The sequence below is a fragment of the Chionomys nivalis genome, chromosome 6, assembly GCF_950005125.1.
Source record: "Chionomys nivalis chromosome 6, mChiNiv1.1, whole genome shotgun sequence".
NCBI lineage: Eukaryota > Metazoa > Chordata > Mammalia > Rodentia > Cricetidae > Chionomys > Chionomys nivalis.
The window spans coordinates 90849994-90865419 of NC_080091.1; the positions used below are offsets into that span (position 1 = coordinate 90849994).

The 15426-nt window shown below is 43.7% G+C and overlaps 1 protein-coding gene across 4 annotated transcripts in view; it reads right to left on the minus strand.

The window, feature by feature from the left end:
• Ptpn13 (protein tyrosine phosphatase non-receptor type 13) overlaps nucleotides 1-15426 on the minus strand; it is a 194951-nt gene that overhangs the window by 66462 nt on the left and 113063 nt on the right. For 2 of the 4 annotated variants that reach the window (XM_057771407.1, XM_057771406.1), the window contains exons 14-20: nucleotides 13949-14087; nucleotides 13058-13210; nucleotides 10382-10564; nucleotides 7925-8087; nucleotides 2829-3243; nucleotides 2596-2690; nucleotides 572-628 (exon numbers count right to left, since the gene is read on the minus strand). In XM_057771407.1, coding sequence (XP_057627390.1) covers nucleotides 572-628; nucleotides 2596-2690; nucleotides 2829-3243; nucleotides 7925-8087; nucleotides 10382-10564; nucleotides 13058-13210; nucleotides 13949-14087 — 1205 coding nt within the window. The remainder of the gene's footprint in view (nucleotides 1-571; nucleotides 629-2595; nucleotides 2691-2828; nucleotides 3244-7924; nucleotides 8088-10381; nucleotides 10565-13057; nucleotides 13211-13948; nucleotides 14088-15426) is intronic. The other 2 variants (XM_057771410.1, XM_057771408.1) reach the window with 1 other exon arrangement.

Here is a 15426-nt window from a genome sequence, read left to right on the forward strand (position 1 = left end):
CTTTCTAAGTGGCTAAGCCGGGAGGGTTCACATTTAAAGTCTTCAGTTCTGCTTCTAATGTTCAGGAAGAGACTCAGAACTGGTCTCACTGTGTGCTCCAACTTCAGCCTGACCTCACGTTTCTTTACCAACACCCCTGCTATTATTTTTGAATGTTTCCATGACTCTAATCAGACTGTGCCCTTGATCTGAAATGCTTATCTCCACTCCTGTGAGGTCTTCAGAACAGTCCAGCCCCTCAGTATTTAAAAAACAACGACAGAACGACCGAGCTCAAGCATTCCCTTCAAGTCACCTCAAAATTATCTCTGCCCTGGGCCACAGTCTTGGCCTCCCAAGCAGTGACCTTTCCTAGTGTCCTTTCCCTCATTCCTTCCCTTTACTGCAACAGTCAAAACCACAGGTCCCACCACTACCCTGATGCTGGGAGCACCACCCTTCTTTAACTGTGACAAGGGGCTAAATTCTTGGCACGGAATAAGGAGTCTCCACACTTGCGCTCAGATCATGATGTAAGGTACAAGAAAGAAAAAGAATACAGTAAAATTAGGGAAAACATTTGCAAACCTACCATTGTCTTTAAAGGGTACTTGGGATGAAGAGTTTCCAGAACTAGGCAAAGTCATTCCTGTGGTATAAATTAAATTATTAGACATTTTAAAAAATGGCCAGAACCTGTAGAAGTAAATTTTTTCCTGAAAATTTCACACACACACGCACACACACACACACACAATCAATGTAATATTAAGGCAGCAATGTTTTCTGTGATTTACACTGAGAGAAATGTCTTATCCACAAAGGGCATACTTACTATTTCTAAATAATAATTAAATATATTTACTTGTTTGGGGCCACATATTTAACTCAAATATGTTGTTTCTGACAATGATAGTTAGATATATCAAATGTGAAATATTTATAATGAAATGAGTTTAAAAAACACTTGTCCAAGGGCCGGGCGGTGGTGGCACAGGCCTTTCATCCCAGCACTCGGGAGGCAGAGGCAGGCGGATCTCTGTGAGTTCGAGGCCAGCCTGGTCTACAAGAGCTAGTTCCAGGACAGGAACCAAAAAGCTACAGAGAAACCCTGTCTCAAAATATTCAAAAAAAAAAAAAAACCCACTTGTCCAAATGTTAAAAGAAAATGTAATATTCAATGAGAATGGATAAAATAAAAAAATTCAGAAAACAAAAAGATCTTAATAGGTTTGTTTTCTTTCTGATCCCATATCGCCTAAGCTAGCCCCACACTTGCTACATGGGTGGAGGTGGCCTTAAGGTCTAAACCCTCTGGCTCTGCCTTACAGGTGCTGGGTCTGTGTGCTGCACCCTACAGCAGCCTAGCCAGGCTTGAAGGTGGGCAGCTATGGCTCTCTTGATATCGGGGATGAACTTACAGCTCGTGAGATCTCATCATATGTAAACATACTTTATATATCATTTCCTAAGGTGCTCACTTGGCCTCTCTTCCCTAATTTTACTACAGGTTCACCCTATGGGATGACATCCTGCCTTTCACTCGCTCCAATTTTTCCACTGGCTCAATTTCAATTGATGGTGGCATGACCTCTCAAAGACGTGATGCCTCCAGACACACAGCCATGCTGCTTGCCAGGAATATCAATCAACTACAACGCAGAGTTCTCCGGTGACTTCATCTATATGTATATCCCCAATCCAACTACAAAATGTCAGGTGATTAGGAATAAACTCAGGGTCCAAGGGAGAAATAAGCAGACTCTGAGGGCTGACAGGGGGGATCCTCCACTTGCTCTCCAGTTGCTCACATTCTGAGCAGCAGCCTTGCTTTCTGTGCTCCAACAGCTGCTCTTCTTCACTGGATTTCCCGTGTAAGATGCACAAGGCAAAGAACTCTTGAACATACAGTCATGTTCAGGTATACACACACACACACATGTTCAGGTAGGTATACACACATGTTCAGGTATATGCACACATATTCAGGTATACACACACATGTTCAGGTGCACACACACACATATGCATGCAGGTACATTTTCAGGCGCCCCTTTAATGGGGACTGGGTCCTGCCATGTTGGGTCCTCAGTCTCTTCCATCTGGGATACAGGCGTACACCACAACATCCAGAGCCACTAAATTTCAAGACCTAGGTAATTAACAGAACCTAAGTAACAAGCTGGTAAAATCTGAAAAAAAAAAAAAATTAACCAATAATTGCCGTCTACCAAGCATAGTGGTCTTCATAAAGTTATCTAAGGCTCTGGAGGCTATTCCAATCCCTTTTAAACTAAAAGAAACCTACGCTGATCCTTCAAAAAGAAAGCACAGCACTGAGAGCCAGCTAGCACAGGCTTGCAGGAAGGCACGGAGGCAATGCAGAGCTGTGTGCCAGGCCCAGGTGCTCTCTGGGATGCCCAGGGCCACGTGACCAAGAGGGAGACAATCAGTGCTGGTGTGAAGCAGTCCCAGGTTCGATCAGGGACTGACTTTTACTTGAGGCATTTTAATCTTCGTAGTATGAGAACTAGAATCCACAGCAACAGGCTGGCAACGAGCAAGGTTCTGTTCACTTCCCTATGGGAGAAAGCAGGAGAGCTTGGTAGTGCTGACCTATGACATACGCTTGGCCAGGGTCTTCACTGGATGATTCTGATTCCTGTTTCCTCCTCTCGGGGCTTCTATTTAAACTGGCAACAGACTTTGAACTAAAGAGGGAAGAGGAAGGCAGGAGGGAAGGTCAGTGTGAAAAGAATACGGTGAAAATGACAAAAGTCTAAACAAGAACAAGGGCGCGAACGTGGGACTCCCAGTCCCGGCTGTGGGTTAGTCAAGCATGCTCTTACTTATTAAGCTTTGTGACTCCTGCCAGGGACTCTGGGTCAGGTCTCCCCATCGGGTACAGTGGTTTTCCCACCAGCTCCGCAAAGGCTGGCGGTAGGGACTCCACGTTAATGGCCTGTTTCCGATGAGGATAGAGGCAGGCCTGACTGAGGTCATGGTAGGATTTACTCATCCCTCTAGGCTTTTCCTCCCATGAAGCTCTGCCATTCTTCTCTTTGGAACTGTTCTGCAGTGGCTGGTAGAGCGACAGCTCTGAGCAGGAGAGCCTCTTCAGAATCTCAGCTTGAACTGACAGGGGTCGGACGGCAAGCTTGTTGAGGGTGCTGCTGGCCAGACTGCCAGTGCTGATTGCGCGGCACATATTAAATCCTCTAACAGATTCTGCTTGCAGGCTCAGGCTCCTAAACGAAGCTCTCTCTACAAGGAAATAGGATTGCTTTACACGATGGAAACACTGCAGTCAGTACCTTTACGAGAAGAGTTGATTTAACAGGCAACAGAGGGCGTGCACGTTTTAATCATCTCGACTGCCAGCACTAGCTGGGCACTTTCAAAGCTGGCGACTGAGGGTTTTACAAAGGAGTGAGAGGTCCTGGCGTCCGTGCAACACTCCATCCTTTTTGCTTTCACCAGTCTTGGACTAGGCATTCCTTATCTCACCTACCAACTCTTTTTCATGCTGTGATCTTTGTGACTTAGGCCGGCACACCCCAGACTCCTTGTGGCTTTCCACACTGACAACAAAATTTCTAACCCTCTTAGAGTTTCTGCTGAAATACCAGCAAACTAAGAATGGGGAGAAGGGCTGATGCAGCAGGATGGGTTGTGAGTCTGACAGAGAAGGAATCCTTGATTATAATTTCATTTTTACAAAGCTGACTGCAGATGGAGAAGATGGCATTCCACTCTGGATACACAAAACCCAGTGAGATGAACACACCACAACTGTATGCTACATGCGCTGTAGCTCAGCAATGCTGTTATAAGCCAAACATCCTCAGGAAGGGTTTTCATGCTATTATACCGCTGTGCCAACCCCTCCTTCTTCCCATCTCCACTTCACGATGAAGGAGGCACCGGAGCCAGGGACAGTCAACAGCCCTGGTCTGTCTAGGCTGAGATTTTGTCTTCTAATAAAGGAAAGCCAAAAGCCTGCTTTTAGAAGCTAAATTTAGAAATCCTTCAGGCCAAGCCCTTGGTTATTCTACATCACTTCGGTGTTCTGACATTTGAAACTATTAGCAAAACCACTGCTTTACATACAGATACGACCTAGGAACAGAGCTTTAAATGATGTTGTTTGTGAGTTAGGCAAACCGTATCACAAACCACGCTCTGGGTTCCACTCTAACTGGCATATCAGGGTATACTCTATCTGTATTAAAGTGTGACAAGCATGTCAAATAGCTGGGAAAATGTTGTGTTTCACTTATTTCAATTTCCAAGATAATATCCATGCATTAGAATGAACCTTGAATTAACACGCCTCATTATCACCAGGAAACAGTGGTTGCTTTCTATGATGGAAGTGGAATTCAAGATCTTTGTGTGTACCGAAGAATTCCAGGAATCATCTTAATCTATGGTTTTGTTTTTTTTTTTTTTTGAAACAGGGTTTCTCTTCTATGGGGTTTTTATTGGAGTGGATAACAGTATTTCTATTCATCTAAAAAGGAAACACCAACTCAATGGTAGCAAACACCTCCACACCCAAAACTGGCACAAAAATGGCCATCAGTTCCATAGGTTCTGTCTGCTGAGCATGACAAGGACTGGTCCTTTCAAATCCACCCGCAGCTCACTGCCTCACAGAGCCATGGGCCATGAGTATAACCATGGCTGACCTCATCGGTCCCACTGCCTTTACTGGAACACACTCCTGCATGCACCAACAGCTACGGAAAGGCAGCAGGAGCTGTAGTCTAACACCACCGCCGTGTTCCCGATGGAAGCTTACGCCTTGCTGGCTTCATACACAGCCTGCAGCAGCGCCTTCTAATCTGCTTCTGCTCCTGCTCATTCTCCCCAGCATCCTGTACTACCTCATGCTGTTGACTTTCCTGTAGGCTTTTTACTGTTCAATGTAAGAGCTAAGTACATGATTTATTTCTTCACTCTATGAAAAAAAGCTATATGTAAACTCTTGCTGGGGCGAGGAGACCAATACTGCACCCCACAGTGGGTTCTCACCATCATCTAATTAGGAAAGACACTTTCTACTCTCCACCTATTTCCTTCTTTGGACAACCAGGACTTAATGACCTCTAGGGATCTCTATAGAACCAGCATTCTCTAGTATGAATGCCCACCAATCTCCTGTGGATTATGCCAGGAATTTCCACTTGTTTAGTCCAGACAGGTAAATAAGAACATGGCTAATTTTAACACAACTCAAAGTGTGACATAATTCCTCTGAAAGTTTTATAAGATATGGGAACGCATATAGACAATACCACCCTGGAGTGTTTTCTCCATGAGTAAAGGATATTTTGCTACTTGAAATCTGGAACTGAGTTTGTGAAATATTGAGAGTGCTCGTTCTTATGGAGAAAGAAAATGAGACTCTGAAAACTCACTTCTTTCCTAAGGTCATTCACACACGACCACGCTACTGCTGCATGGTGCATAGCACGTGGTCCAGAAGCACACAGCAGAGCAGCAGTGTAGCGCCTCCTGCTGGGGATACTGCCAGTCTCACTACGAGGACCAGTGGCATCACTATTGCTGAGTAGTGGGAGGCAGAACTGACAGGGCAGTGGTGAGGACTGAACCCAGGCCTCGTGTATGCTAGGCAAGCACATTCCCTCTCAACTCCATGTCCTCAACCCTGTCCTTCCGGACACCTTAATCCATACAGGAATGGACTCATCTGTACTTTGCAATGAACTTTTGATACATAGATTATCGCTGTGACAATAACATTACAGATGGAGGAACTGAGCCAGCTTTTGTAGTGTGCCTGAGCCTTCCGAGTCTGTAGCAGTCTGGTCTGAGCATCAGCTGTTTTACTCGAGGTGAGAATCATGCATGACTAAGGCTCAACCATTCCCTTAATGTGAAAACTCAAAATCCAAAATGCTCTACGAGCTGAGACTGCATGTGCACGGACATTTCAGTGATGTAGAAGGCTCTTCTGTTTTGTGTTGATTTCACTGGTTAAATAAAACTGCCTTGGCCTTTTGATAGGACAGAAAATTAGGTAGGCGGAGTAGACAGAACAGGATGCTGGGTAGAAGGCAGTGAGGCAGACGCCATGGATCTCCTGTCCAAGAAGGACGTAGGCTAGAATCTTGCCAGTAATCCACAGTCATGTGGTGATACACAGATTTATTAGAAATGGGTTAATCAAGATGTGAGAGTTAGCCAGTAAGAGGCTAGAGCTAATGGGCCAGGTAGTGTTTAAATGAATATAGTTTCTGTGTTATTATTTCTGGGGCTAAGCTAGCCATGGGGGAGCCAGGCGGGATGAAAAGTAGGCCTGCTCGCCTCAACACTACATTTCAGGAAGAGACTCGATGCTCAGCTTCATGTGACGTCTCAGTCAGAACACTGAGAAGAATAAACTCACCTGCGGGTCCACGTGTATGAAAACAAGACATGACAGACCCTGCTTAAAGTTAGGTTCCATCCCTCACATGCATCTCCTTATGTGTTTGCAGATATTCCAAACTCTTAAAAAACTTCGAAATTAGAAACGTTTCTGGTGCCCCAAAAATTTAAATGTTGGATACCCAAGCTGCATTTCACGTGAGACACTGAGGAAAGGACCAGCTTCACACTCTCGTCTTCTGATTCCCCTGCTCTGTCACACATAAAAAGATATGCTCTCTCACTGTTCAGTTCCAGTTTGTATTGAACACTGATCCAAGTAGCAATGCTGATACCTTTAATCAGTGGTACTTTGTCGTACTTTAAAAAAAATATAAAAGCATAGACAAGTTTTAGCAAAGCAAAGTATAAAAGGTAATGTGATAATAGCCATGGTTGTCATATTTTAAAACTTATATATGAGGAAACTAAATGAAAATGCAGATTCAAGGGATCCAACTTCCAAAGACTGTGATTCTGCAGGTTCACATCAGCTCCTAGAACCTTACGTTAGGGGAACACATGGTCTCCCCTTTGATCCTGAGAGGTGAGAAACATCTACTTAGAGTTGGAATACCACTCAATGCTATAGGAAAACTTTGATAAGATTTCAGAATAAAAGCTCCAGAAGAATTCAGAAACATGAGTTACCAGTGTGTGCTATTAACCCTTCACTCAGATACTTCAGAGTGACCCACTTAAGCCTGTAGGGGTTTAGCAGAAAGAAGTGATTTCAAATCACTTTAACTTCAACATGTGGTTATGCAGGGTTAGCGTTCAGTATTTCAGCTCTGATAGATTTCTGTATAGAGCTGGATTGTGTTTGCAGCTGAAAATCCATTGTCCTGGTTGCTATGGTTACTTATCAAAGCCATCAGATAGGGATGATCTCAAATATGACTAGCAGGTGCGGTCACTTCACCTGCCTGTATCCTGCTCCTTGTTCTTTCCCACACGGATCTCCAAACCCAAGCCAGCTATCACCCACCTCTCCAGAGCTCAGAGCTGAGACCTTCCTCTTGTAGATGTGTACCCTAGAGCCCACATGGTATACCCTGTTAAGATCTTAGCGGTGGCTCAGCAGTTAGGAGCATTAGATGCCCTCCCATGAGATCCAGGTTTGATTCCCAGCATACAGTATGGTTTAAAACCATCTGTAACTATAGTTCCAGAGAATCCGATACCCTCTTTGGGCTTTTGTGGGCCTTGAACACAGGAGGTATACAGATATACATTCAGGAAAAACACATACATATGAAGCCAAAAAGTTAAAAAACTCGTGAATAATCATTTCATAGTTATAAACTAAGACATGCTTACATCTTTTATACACTTTTATACACTTTTTAAAGAGTCTATGCTCATCTGCAGCGCTGTCTTCCAAGTGAACAGAGACCTGATTTGATAACAGACTTAATTTAGACATTTAACAAAGAGGAACCCTTACAGTTTCTTTTAGAACTTGTTGCAAAAATCACGACTGTATCATGATGCAGTCCACTCTACTTACCAATGTCTTGGGCATCTTGGTTGCTCTGCCGTGCCCGCATCTGCAGCTGGAACTTGTGCTGGGAAGAGCAGAGGTGCAGCAGGTACTGGCAAGCCTTACCGCTGTCCGTCTGGAACGCATGCTTGATTCCGTCTGATGTGTTCTGAAGGGTGATTTTCTTTTTCTGTAAGATTAATCAGAGGTCTCTGTAACTAGGAAGCTTTCCTGGGACTTTACATGACAAAATATTCTAACCTACAAACAGTAAGTAGAGACATTTATATTTTCAATTATTATGTAAGTGTGCTTTAACTGATACCACATACAAATATAAATATAGGAACTATAATTCTATATCCAAACAAATTTAGTAACCATCACTTTCAGCAATTGTAGCTTCTATGTGTCCCATTCATCATCAAAGGAAATTTAAAAAATTACCTGGGGGTGGGAGCTGGAGAGAAGGCTCAAGGGAGAAGGCTGCTCTCCCAGAGGACCAGGTTTTACCAGCTAGTACTTAGCTATAACCCCACTTCAGAGGATCTGATGCCCTCCTCTGGCCTCCAGGCACTGCACACAGATAGCAGTCATTCATGCAGGCTAACACTCATACACACATAATAGAAATGAACACATCATTTTTTTAAAAAGTATCCAGGGTTACATAAGATGGTATTCAGGGAAGTATATATTTATTTGAACATGTTCCTCCCAGATTAAAATAACTTTTAAAGATAACAATGTTTATATCTGACTTGACAGGAATGTTTACAAATGTCAATAAAAAAGGTAAGAGCTACGCATCCTACTCCATAAAGGAGGGAATAAGACGTTTTACAAATGAACAGTAATGGTGAGAGCTACGACTCAGTTAAGGAGAACCTGGGTGATCTGAAGGCCAGGATGGTGGATATGGGAAGTTAAGGAAAATGGGCAGGGGTGGTACACCCCTGTATGCCCAAGTACAGGGTGTGATGTGGCAAGAGATGGCCCGAGTCTAGGAGCTCAAGAGCAGTCTTGGTGATGTCACCACACGGTATTTCAGACAAAGAGCCAGAAGGGGCGAGCAGAGAGAGACAGATGACAGAACCCGAGACACCAAGTTCTTTAGCACTTAGAGATGCTAATTTTCAAAAGTCAAGAAAAGTAGGAAAATAAAAAAAATCAATTTTATCTGGTTGCTGTTTACTGAAAGATATATCTTACAGAAGAGGGCTTCCCAGAACCCATGGCCTGTGCTGAGGCTTGCAGACGATCCCTGGGGCATCATCAGGCCAGGGGTCATGGCAAATGACAGGACTTACTTATATGCCAATAGATTACACTCTATTACCCATTAAGCAAATTAGCCTCTTTTAGCTTTTCTTCAAAATGTAGAAATAGGTACAGAAAAGTCAAACTTAATAAATAGGAGCCCAAAGTTATAAGAGTGTCACCTTTCCTACATAGATTTATATTAAAGATCTTTCTAATGAAAAGACAATGTATAAATACTGTAAATAGAATGCCAAAATAGAAATAAATTAGAATAAATGCAATAAAACAGAGAAATCTTCTTAAATTTGAGGTAGAAACAGCTGCTAATGAGCCTCTGGGACTGAAGCCGATTTCATTCTGTTAAAAAGGAAACCCATCAAGTTTTAGAATGGGCTAAAAGAACAGTACCATCAAGCCAGGATCTTGACTATGGGCACACCGAGGAACTGTTCGGGGAGTTGGGTGCTTTTCCCCTAACAAACGCACCATGCAACCACTGTCCAGTAGTTCTGAAAGACACTAAGTGCACAGCTGCAAATCTACTGCTCAGAGTCAACACGAGAGGCAGAATCTACTCAGACAATCCTGAAAAGAGCTGCAGGATCAACAGTCAAAGGCAAAGAGGAGAGAGGACACAGAAGCCTGCTCGAGGTGAGTCACAGATCCAGAGAGATTAGGAAAGGGGATATTACAGACAGTGTGCTGGTTTGAGAAATCCTGTCTTGAAAAACAACAACAACAAAAACAGAGCAAAAATTACTTTTCTAATTTCATCACCATGGAGTAGACACTAAAATCTAAAGCTGCAGGAAGCCATGGGCCGAGTTCGTAAAATTCAGAGGTGCCTGAATGTCTGCAACTCGTGTAAGAGGCGCAATGAGAGATCACTCTTGAGTGTGGTATGGTTTATTAGAGGGAAGATCATTAACCTAAAAACATTAGGGGGATGGCTCCAGGTGAAGGATATCGCTTTAGAGTGAGTTTTCATGAGCAGAAAGTTCACCTTGGTTACAATTTAACTCAAGTTAACTGAGCATATAACTAGTTAGGAATGCATCCTATGCTTTGGAAAAAACAGAAACAAATAAAATCTCAGGAAGACCACCTATAACAGAGCTTTAAGTCGTACTAAAGTTTACTAAGAAAAATTAGTAACTATGTCATAACTGAAATTGACTACACCAATTGAAAATATAACAGAGGAAGTTAAAATGGACATACTGAAAAGGAAATCTTCTTTGTTTCTCTCCATGGGAAGCGAAGAACCAAGGTACGCACTCCGTTGTGGACTTCAAACACAAGCACGCCTTTGGAACAGACTCCAAGCAGGATTCCTGTCTGTGACTTCTTCTCAGGGTGCACTCGATGGAGATGAACTCCGTACTCTATCAGCCTTTGGCAGACCTGTTGGAACACACAGACAGTACGTCCATGTCCATATACAGTGCTGTAGGGAGGAGATGGGTGGGGTCAATTGCTCAGCGGGCAGTCAGGCTTCTCAGCAGGATCCGCATTCCAAAAGAATATTCGCAATACTCACTTTCTGTGGTGCGTGAAAACAAACCCACAATACAGCACCGGCTAAATACAGGGGTGCAGTGCCTAACACCTGAAGATCTTTGTGAACTTAGGTCACGCCGAGGGTACTTAGATGAGAAACATCAAAAGAACCAGCAAGCAACAGTAAGTCATGGCAGGAACAGCTGAAAACATGGTCACGACAATGACGAGGTGGAAAGACAAACCCACTGAGAAGTAAGTATATGTAAGGCATGCATTCAACAAAGGATTGGTACCTGTAATACGTAATGAAAACATATTTTGTTGACAGTCAGGTGTGAACGAGGTTGAAAAAGATTTATTAATACACAACAAAAAAGTTGTATGAATGGAAAATAAAACATGGGAAAATGGTCAGTAAAAAACATAATTAGGAAAGAAATATTAAAATTACAATGCTGGGGCTGGAAAGATGTCAGTGGTTAAGACCACACACTGTCTTGCAAAAGACTGGAGTTTGGTCCCCGGCACCCATGGGCGACTCATGATGGCCTTAACTCCAGCTCCAGAGGCTCTGACATCTGCTGTTTCTATGGACAACTGCACTCACACAAGCATGCACACATATGCATGAGTGTACACACATATAATAGCAAAAATAAATAGTCTAAAACCACCTTTAAAGAGCCCAGTGCTACATCATTTTCACCTATCCTAAGGGCTAAGGAGAAAAAGGCAGAAAAGAACAAGGCATGAGGTGGAACAGGATGTGTGCTGCCTGCAGGGAGATGGAAAAGCTACATCTATCTTCCTTTACAGATGCATGCTGCTCTTCAGATTTAGCTCTTGTAAGTACTGAACACAACGGCCACAAAAAATTGAGTTCACGGCTTGACGTTAAATGTGACTCAAACAAAACAACCCATTCTGGCCTTCTTACCAAACATCTGTGTTAAGGATGCTATAAATCAGTGGATCAAGTTTCTTCCTGGGTCTCTGTGGAGTTGAGGAGCGCTGCTCTCTGCACCACGGACCAGCAAACAGGTGCGTTCTTCCTGGGCTGCTGCACTGGAGCATGTTCTCAAAGCTTCTTTCAATAGAGACGTTTCCTACTCTGGAGCTTACTTAGTTTCCTACTCTTTTCTATCACAAATCACTTCACATGCAGACTCGCAAGGAGCTGATAACAAGCTCAAACTGAGAGCCAAGGTTTCTGCACCTCTGTGCCTACATGAGTGAGCTGTCATCTAGAACAAGAACTAATTCACACCTTAAAATCAAGAGCAAGGAGTTCCAGAATGAGCATGAACTCAATCTCACAACTACTCAGTAACCAAACTCACTCTTCCTTCTTTATGATTCTTGAGAGTGTGGACTAAGATAAAGACGTGGAATTAACAGCCAGATAGATACGGGTTCAGGTAAGAGTTCTGTCCCTCACATTGCTACTGACCTTGGAACAGCATGTTTTCTTTGAGCCCCATTTTCTCCCTTGATGGAGGTGGGTCTTGTATTTATCTGTTGCTTTCATTGGTTAATTAATAAAGAAAACTGCTTGGCCCTGACAGGACAGAAAATTAGGTAGGCGGAGTAGACAGAACAGAATGCTGGGAGAAAGAAGCCGAGTCAGGCAGTTGCCATGATTCTCCCACTCCAGACAGGCGCAGGTTAAGATCTTTCCTGGTAAGCCAGCTTGTGGTGCTACACAGAATATTAGAAATGGGTTAGATCAATATGTAAGAGCTAGCTAATAAGAGGCTGGAACTAATGGGCCAGGCAGTGTTTAAAAGAATACAGTTTCCATGTAATTATTTCAGGTAAAGCCATGCGGGTGGTCAGGTGCTGGGGACGCAGCCCCGCCGCTCCATATTACAACACTCCCTCACAGAGGAGAATGACACTGCCGCAGCTTTAGGCAAGAATCAGCCAGAGGCTGCAAAGGGTCAGATAACTTTTAGATGTGTCCTCCAACTCTTGCTCATTTTGACCATGTGGTGATGTGGGATTCCCCTCTGTATGCTGTGAATTGTTTTACTACTATTGGTTAATAAAGGAGCTCCTTCGGCCTACGGTAGGGCAGAACAGAGCTAGGCAACAAAAACTAAACTGAATACTGGGAGAAAGAAGATAGAGTCAAAGAGACATGATGTAGCTGCCAAGGGAGAAGAACGGTAAACCCTTGGCAGCAGGCCACAGCCTCATGGAGATACACAAATTAATAGAAATGGGATGTTTTAATACATAAGAGTTAGCTATAAATATGCCTGACATCAGCTAAACAATGTTGTAATTGATAAGGTTTCTGTGTGATTATTCGGGTCTGGCTGGCCGGGAATGAAAGCACAGTCTCCGTTTACAATGTGGCACTGCTTAGAAATGCTCACCTCGCATACTTACCTTTAAGAACTCTAGCTCTGTCTCCTTCTCGGAGGCTCCTGCATAGGTGTTATGCAGTTTGGGCAACTCTTCTTTGATGTAGGATACATCAAGCTTCTCCATCACTCGGGCAGGCAAATAGTGCTCCAGGCGAAAGTAGGACCTGCCGTGGACCTGGGAGGAAGAACGCCATGGTGAGCAGCTCCTTTTGCCTATCTTGGCGTGAAGCCTCTTCCTCCTGCCTCTGCCAAGAGTCAAGATTCTTCTACTTCTCCCTGCAGACCGCATCCCTCTCTTCCTCGGCGAGGCAGAGCAGCTGCACTGATTGACAAGTTTGAGGAGACGGTCGAGGGTATGCTAAGGTGGCCATCTCTCGTTTCCTGATTTCTCTTAGGTCTCTTTAAGAACGTGAAACTTTGAATAGAGTTTCTCATAGTGACCTCTGCTAGGTTCCCAGCCTGTCACTGTGTGGATCTGTGTGGCAGGCGGAGTCCTCCAGCCTGTTTGGCCAATATCTTCTCTACCAAGTCTCTTTCTTTATTGCTAAGAACACAGGAGGCAGAGGGCTTGAAGCTAGACAGCCCTAAACTCCAACATAAGACAATTTTAAACATAAAAATAAACCTCACACTATGTGATTACACTGAGTCAACGAATGTGATGGGTGTGTGTAGTGAGCCAGGGCGCTTTGAGGAACAAAATGACTTTTAAAAAAATCACGACATCAATCATGATTTGGCAAAAAATAAGAGGAAGAAAACAAAAGCTGCAGACGTAACTTGGTGGGAAATGCTTGTCTAGTGTGCTCTGGCTTTGATTCCCAACAACAAAGCAAAACAAAACAAAAGATATAGAGGAAAGAAACAAATCTACCAACACAACATCTATCTCAGAAGAGAAAACCACTCCCACCTCTGGCTGGTAATCTCCATACTCCGCCTGCAGCGCCAGGGAGGCAAGCAGCAGGGCCGCCTCATCGTCACAGTGCACCCTCTCCTCCAGGAGGTCTCTCCGCAGCTGCAGGTAATACTGATGGCAGGTGAGGTTGTGTCTGCGGAAACATGGGTGCACAGAGACACCTTGTCATGCTGAACCCTGGGATGATCCTGATTACAGACACAGTTTCCAACGGTTCTAATTAATATTGTCATTAAGCTTTTCTAAGGCATTCAAGGAACTATGAGATGGACCTGTGCCTTGCTTGTCTATCATCGGAGAAGCTTCTTCTCAGAGTAGATGGGAACTAACATGGAGACCCACAGGTGGACAACCTGCAGGGAGTGAAAAATTCTGGAGCACTCAGTCCTAAATGGGATGTTTTCAGCAATCCCTCCCCTTGGGGCTCAGGGAGCTATGTGAAAACGGGGTGGAAAGATCCTAAGATGGATGATTCCAAGGAAAGAGTGTCAAACATACACAACAGGACGCGTGTACATATGAGCCCACAGACACTGGAGCATGTACTAGGCCTATACATACACAACAGGACAGGTGTACATATGAACAGACACTGGAGCATGTACTAGGCCTATACACATGAACCCACAGACACTGGAGCATGTACAAGACCTGCACAGGTGCAAACCAGGCAGCATCCAAGAGCTGAGAAGGGGAGGTCCCACCACGACCTAAGGAGCTATCTGCAATTGATCCCAGCTTGCACAGGATAAACTGGCGTTCTCCAATGGAGTTTCTCTGGGTACAGCAGGCATACTGCAGAGTAGGCCCTACCCCAGAGTCGATGGACAACACAAAACCAACTCAATGGTATTTTTGTAGATTTCTGTTCTCATTCTGCTTCGTTTGGGCTTTTTTTCTTACTGATCATTTGCTTGTGTACTTTGTTTTCTGTTTTCATGGATCTGTGTTTCTTCCTTTTCTTTGCTTCCATTTTTAAAGAGAGAAAGGGTGTGGAGTTGAGTTACTGGGGAGGATCTGGGGTGAGCTAGGGGAGGGGAAAAGTGTGACTGAAATTTATCATTATGGTTTTTTTTTTAAACAAAAAATAGAAAATAAAGAAATAATTTAAGGACAATAATGACATCACCTTTCATTTGTAGAGAATACATTCCATAAGCTGTATGGAGGTCAGAAGTCATGAAAAGTACCAGACCCCATACACTGTATTTTCCTAAGTGTACATACATACAGGATAAAGGCTAACTTACAATTAGATGCAGTAAGAGATTAAGCACAGATGACAGAGAATTAAACAGTATGTTTTGTTTCCTTATAAAGTCAAGAACTTTTACCTGCTCATTTAAAAGAAGCACTGTACAGCTCCCTTGGCCTGCCAGGGCTGCATTCCCCACTCTTATGCTTTGAAACCAACAGCAAATAGTGGTTACATGAATACAAGCATGGCTATTCCACCGCAGCTGATCTGGTTA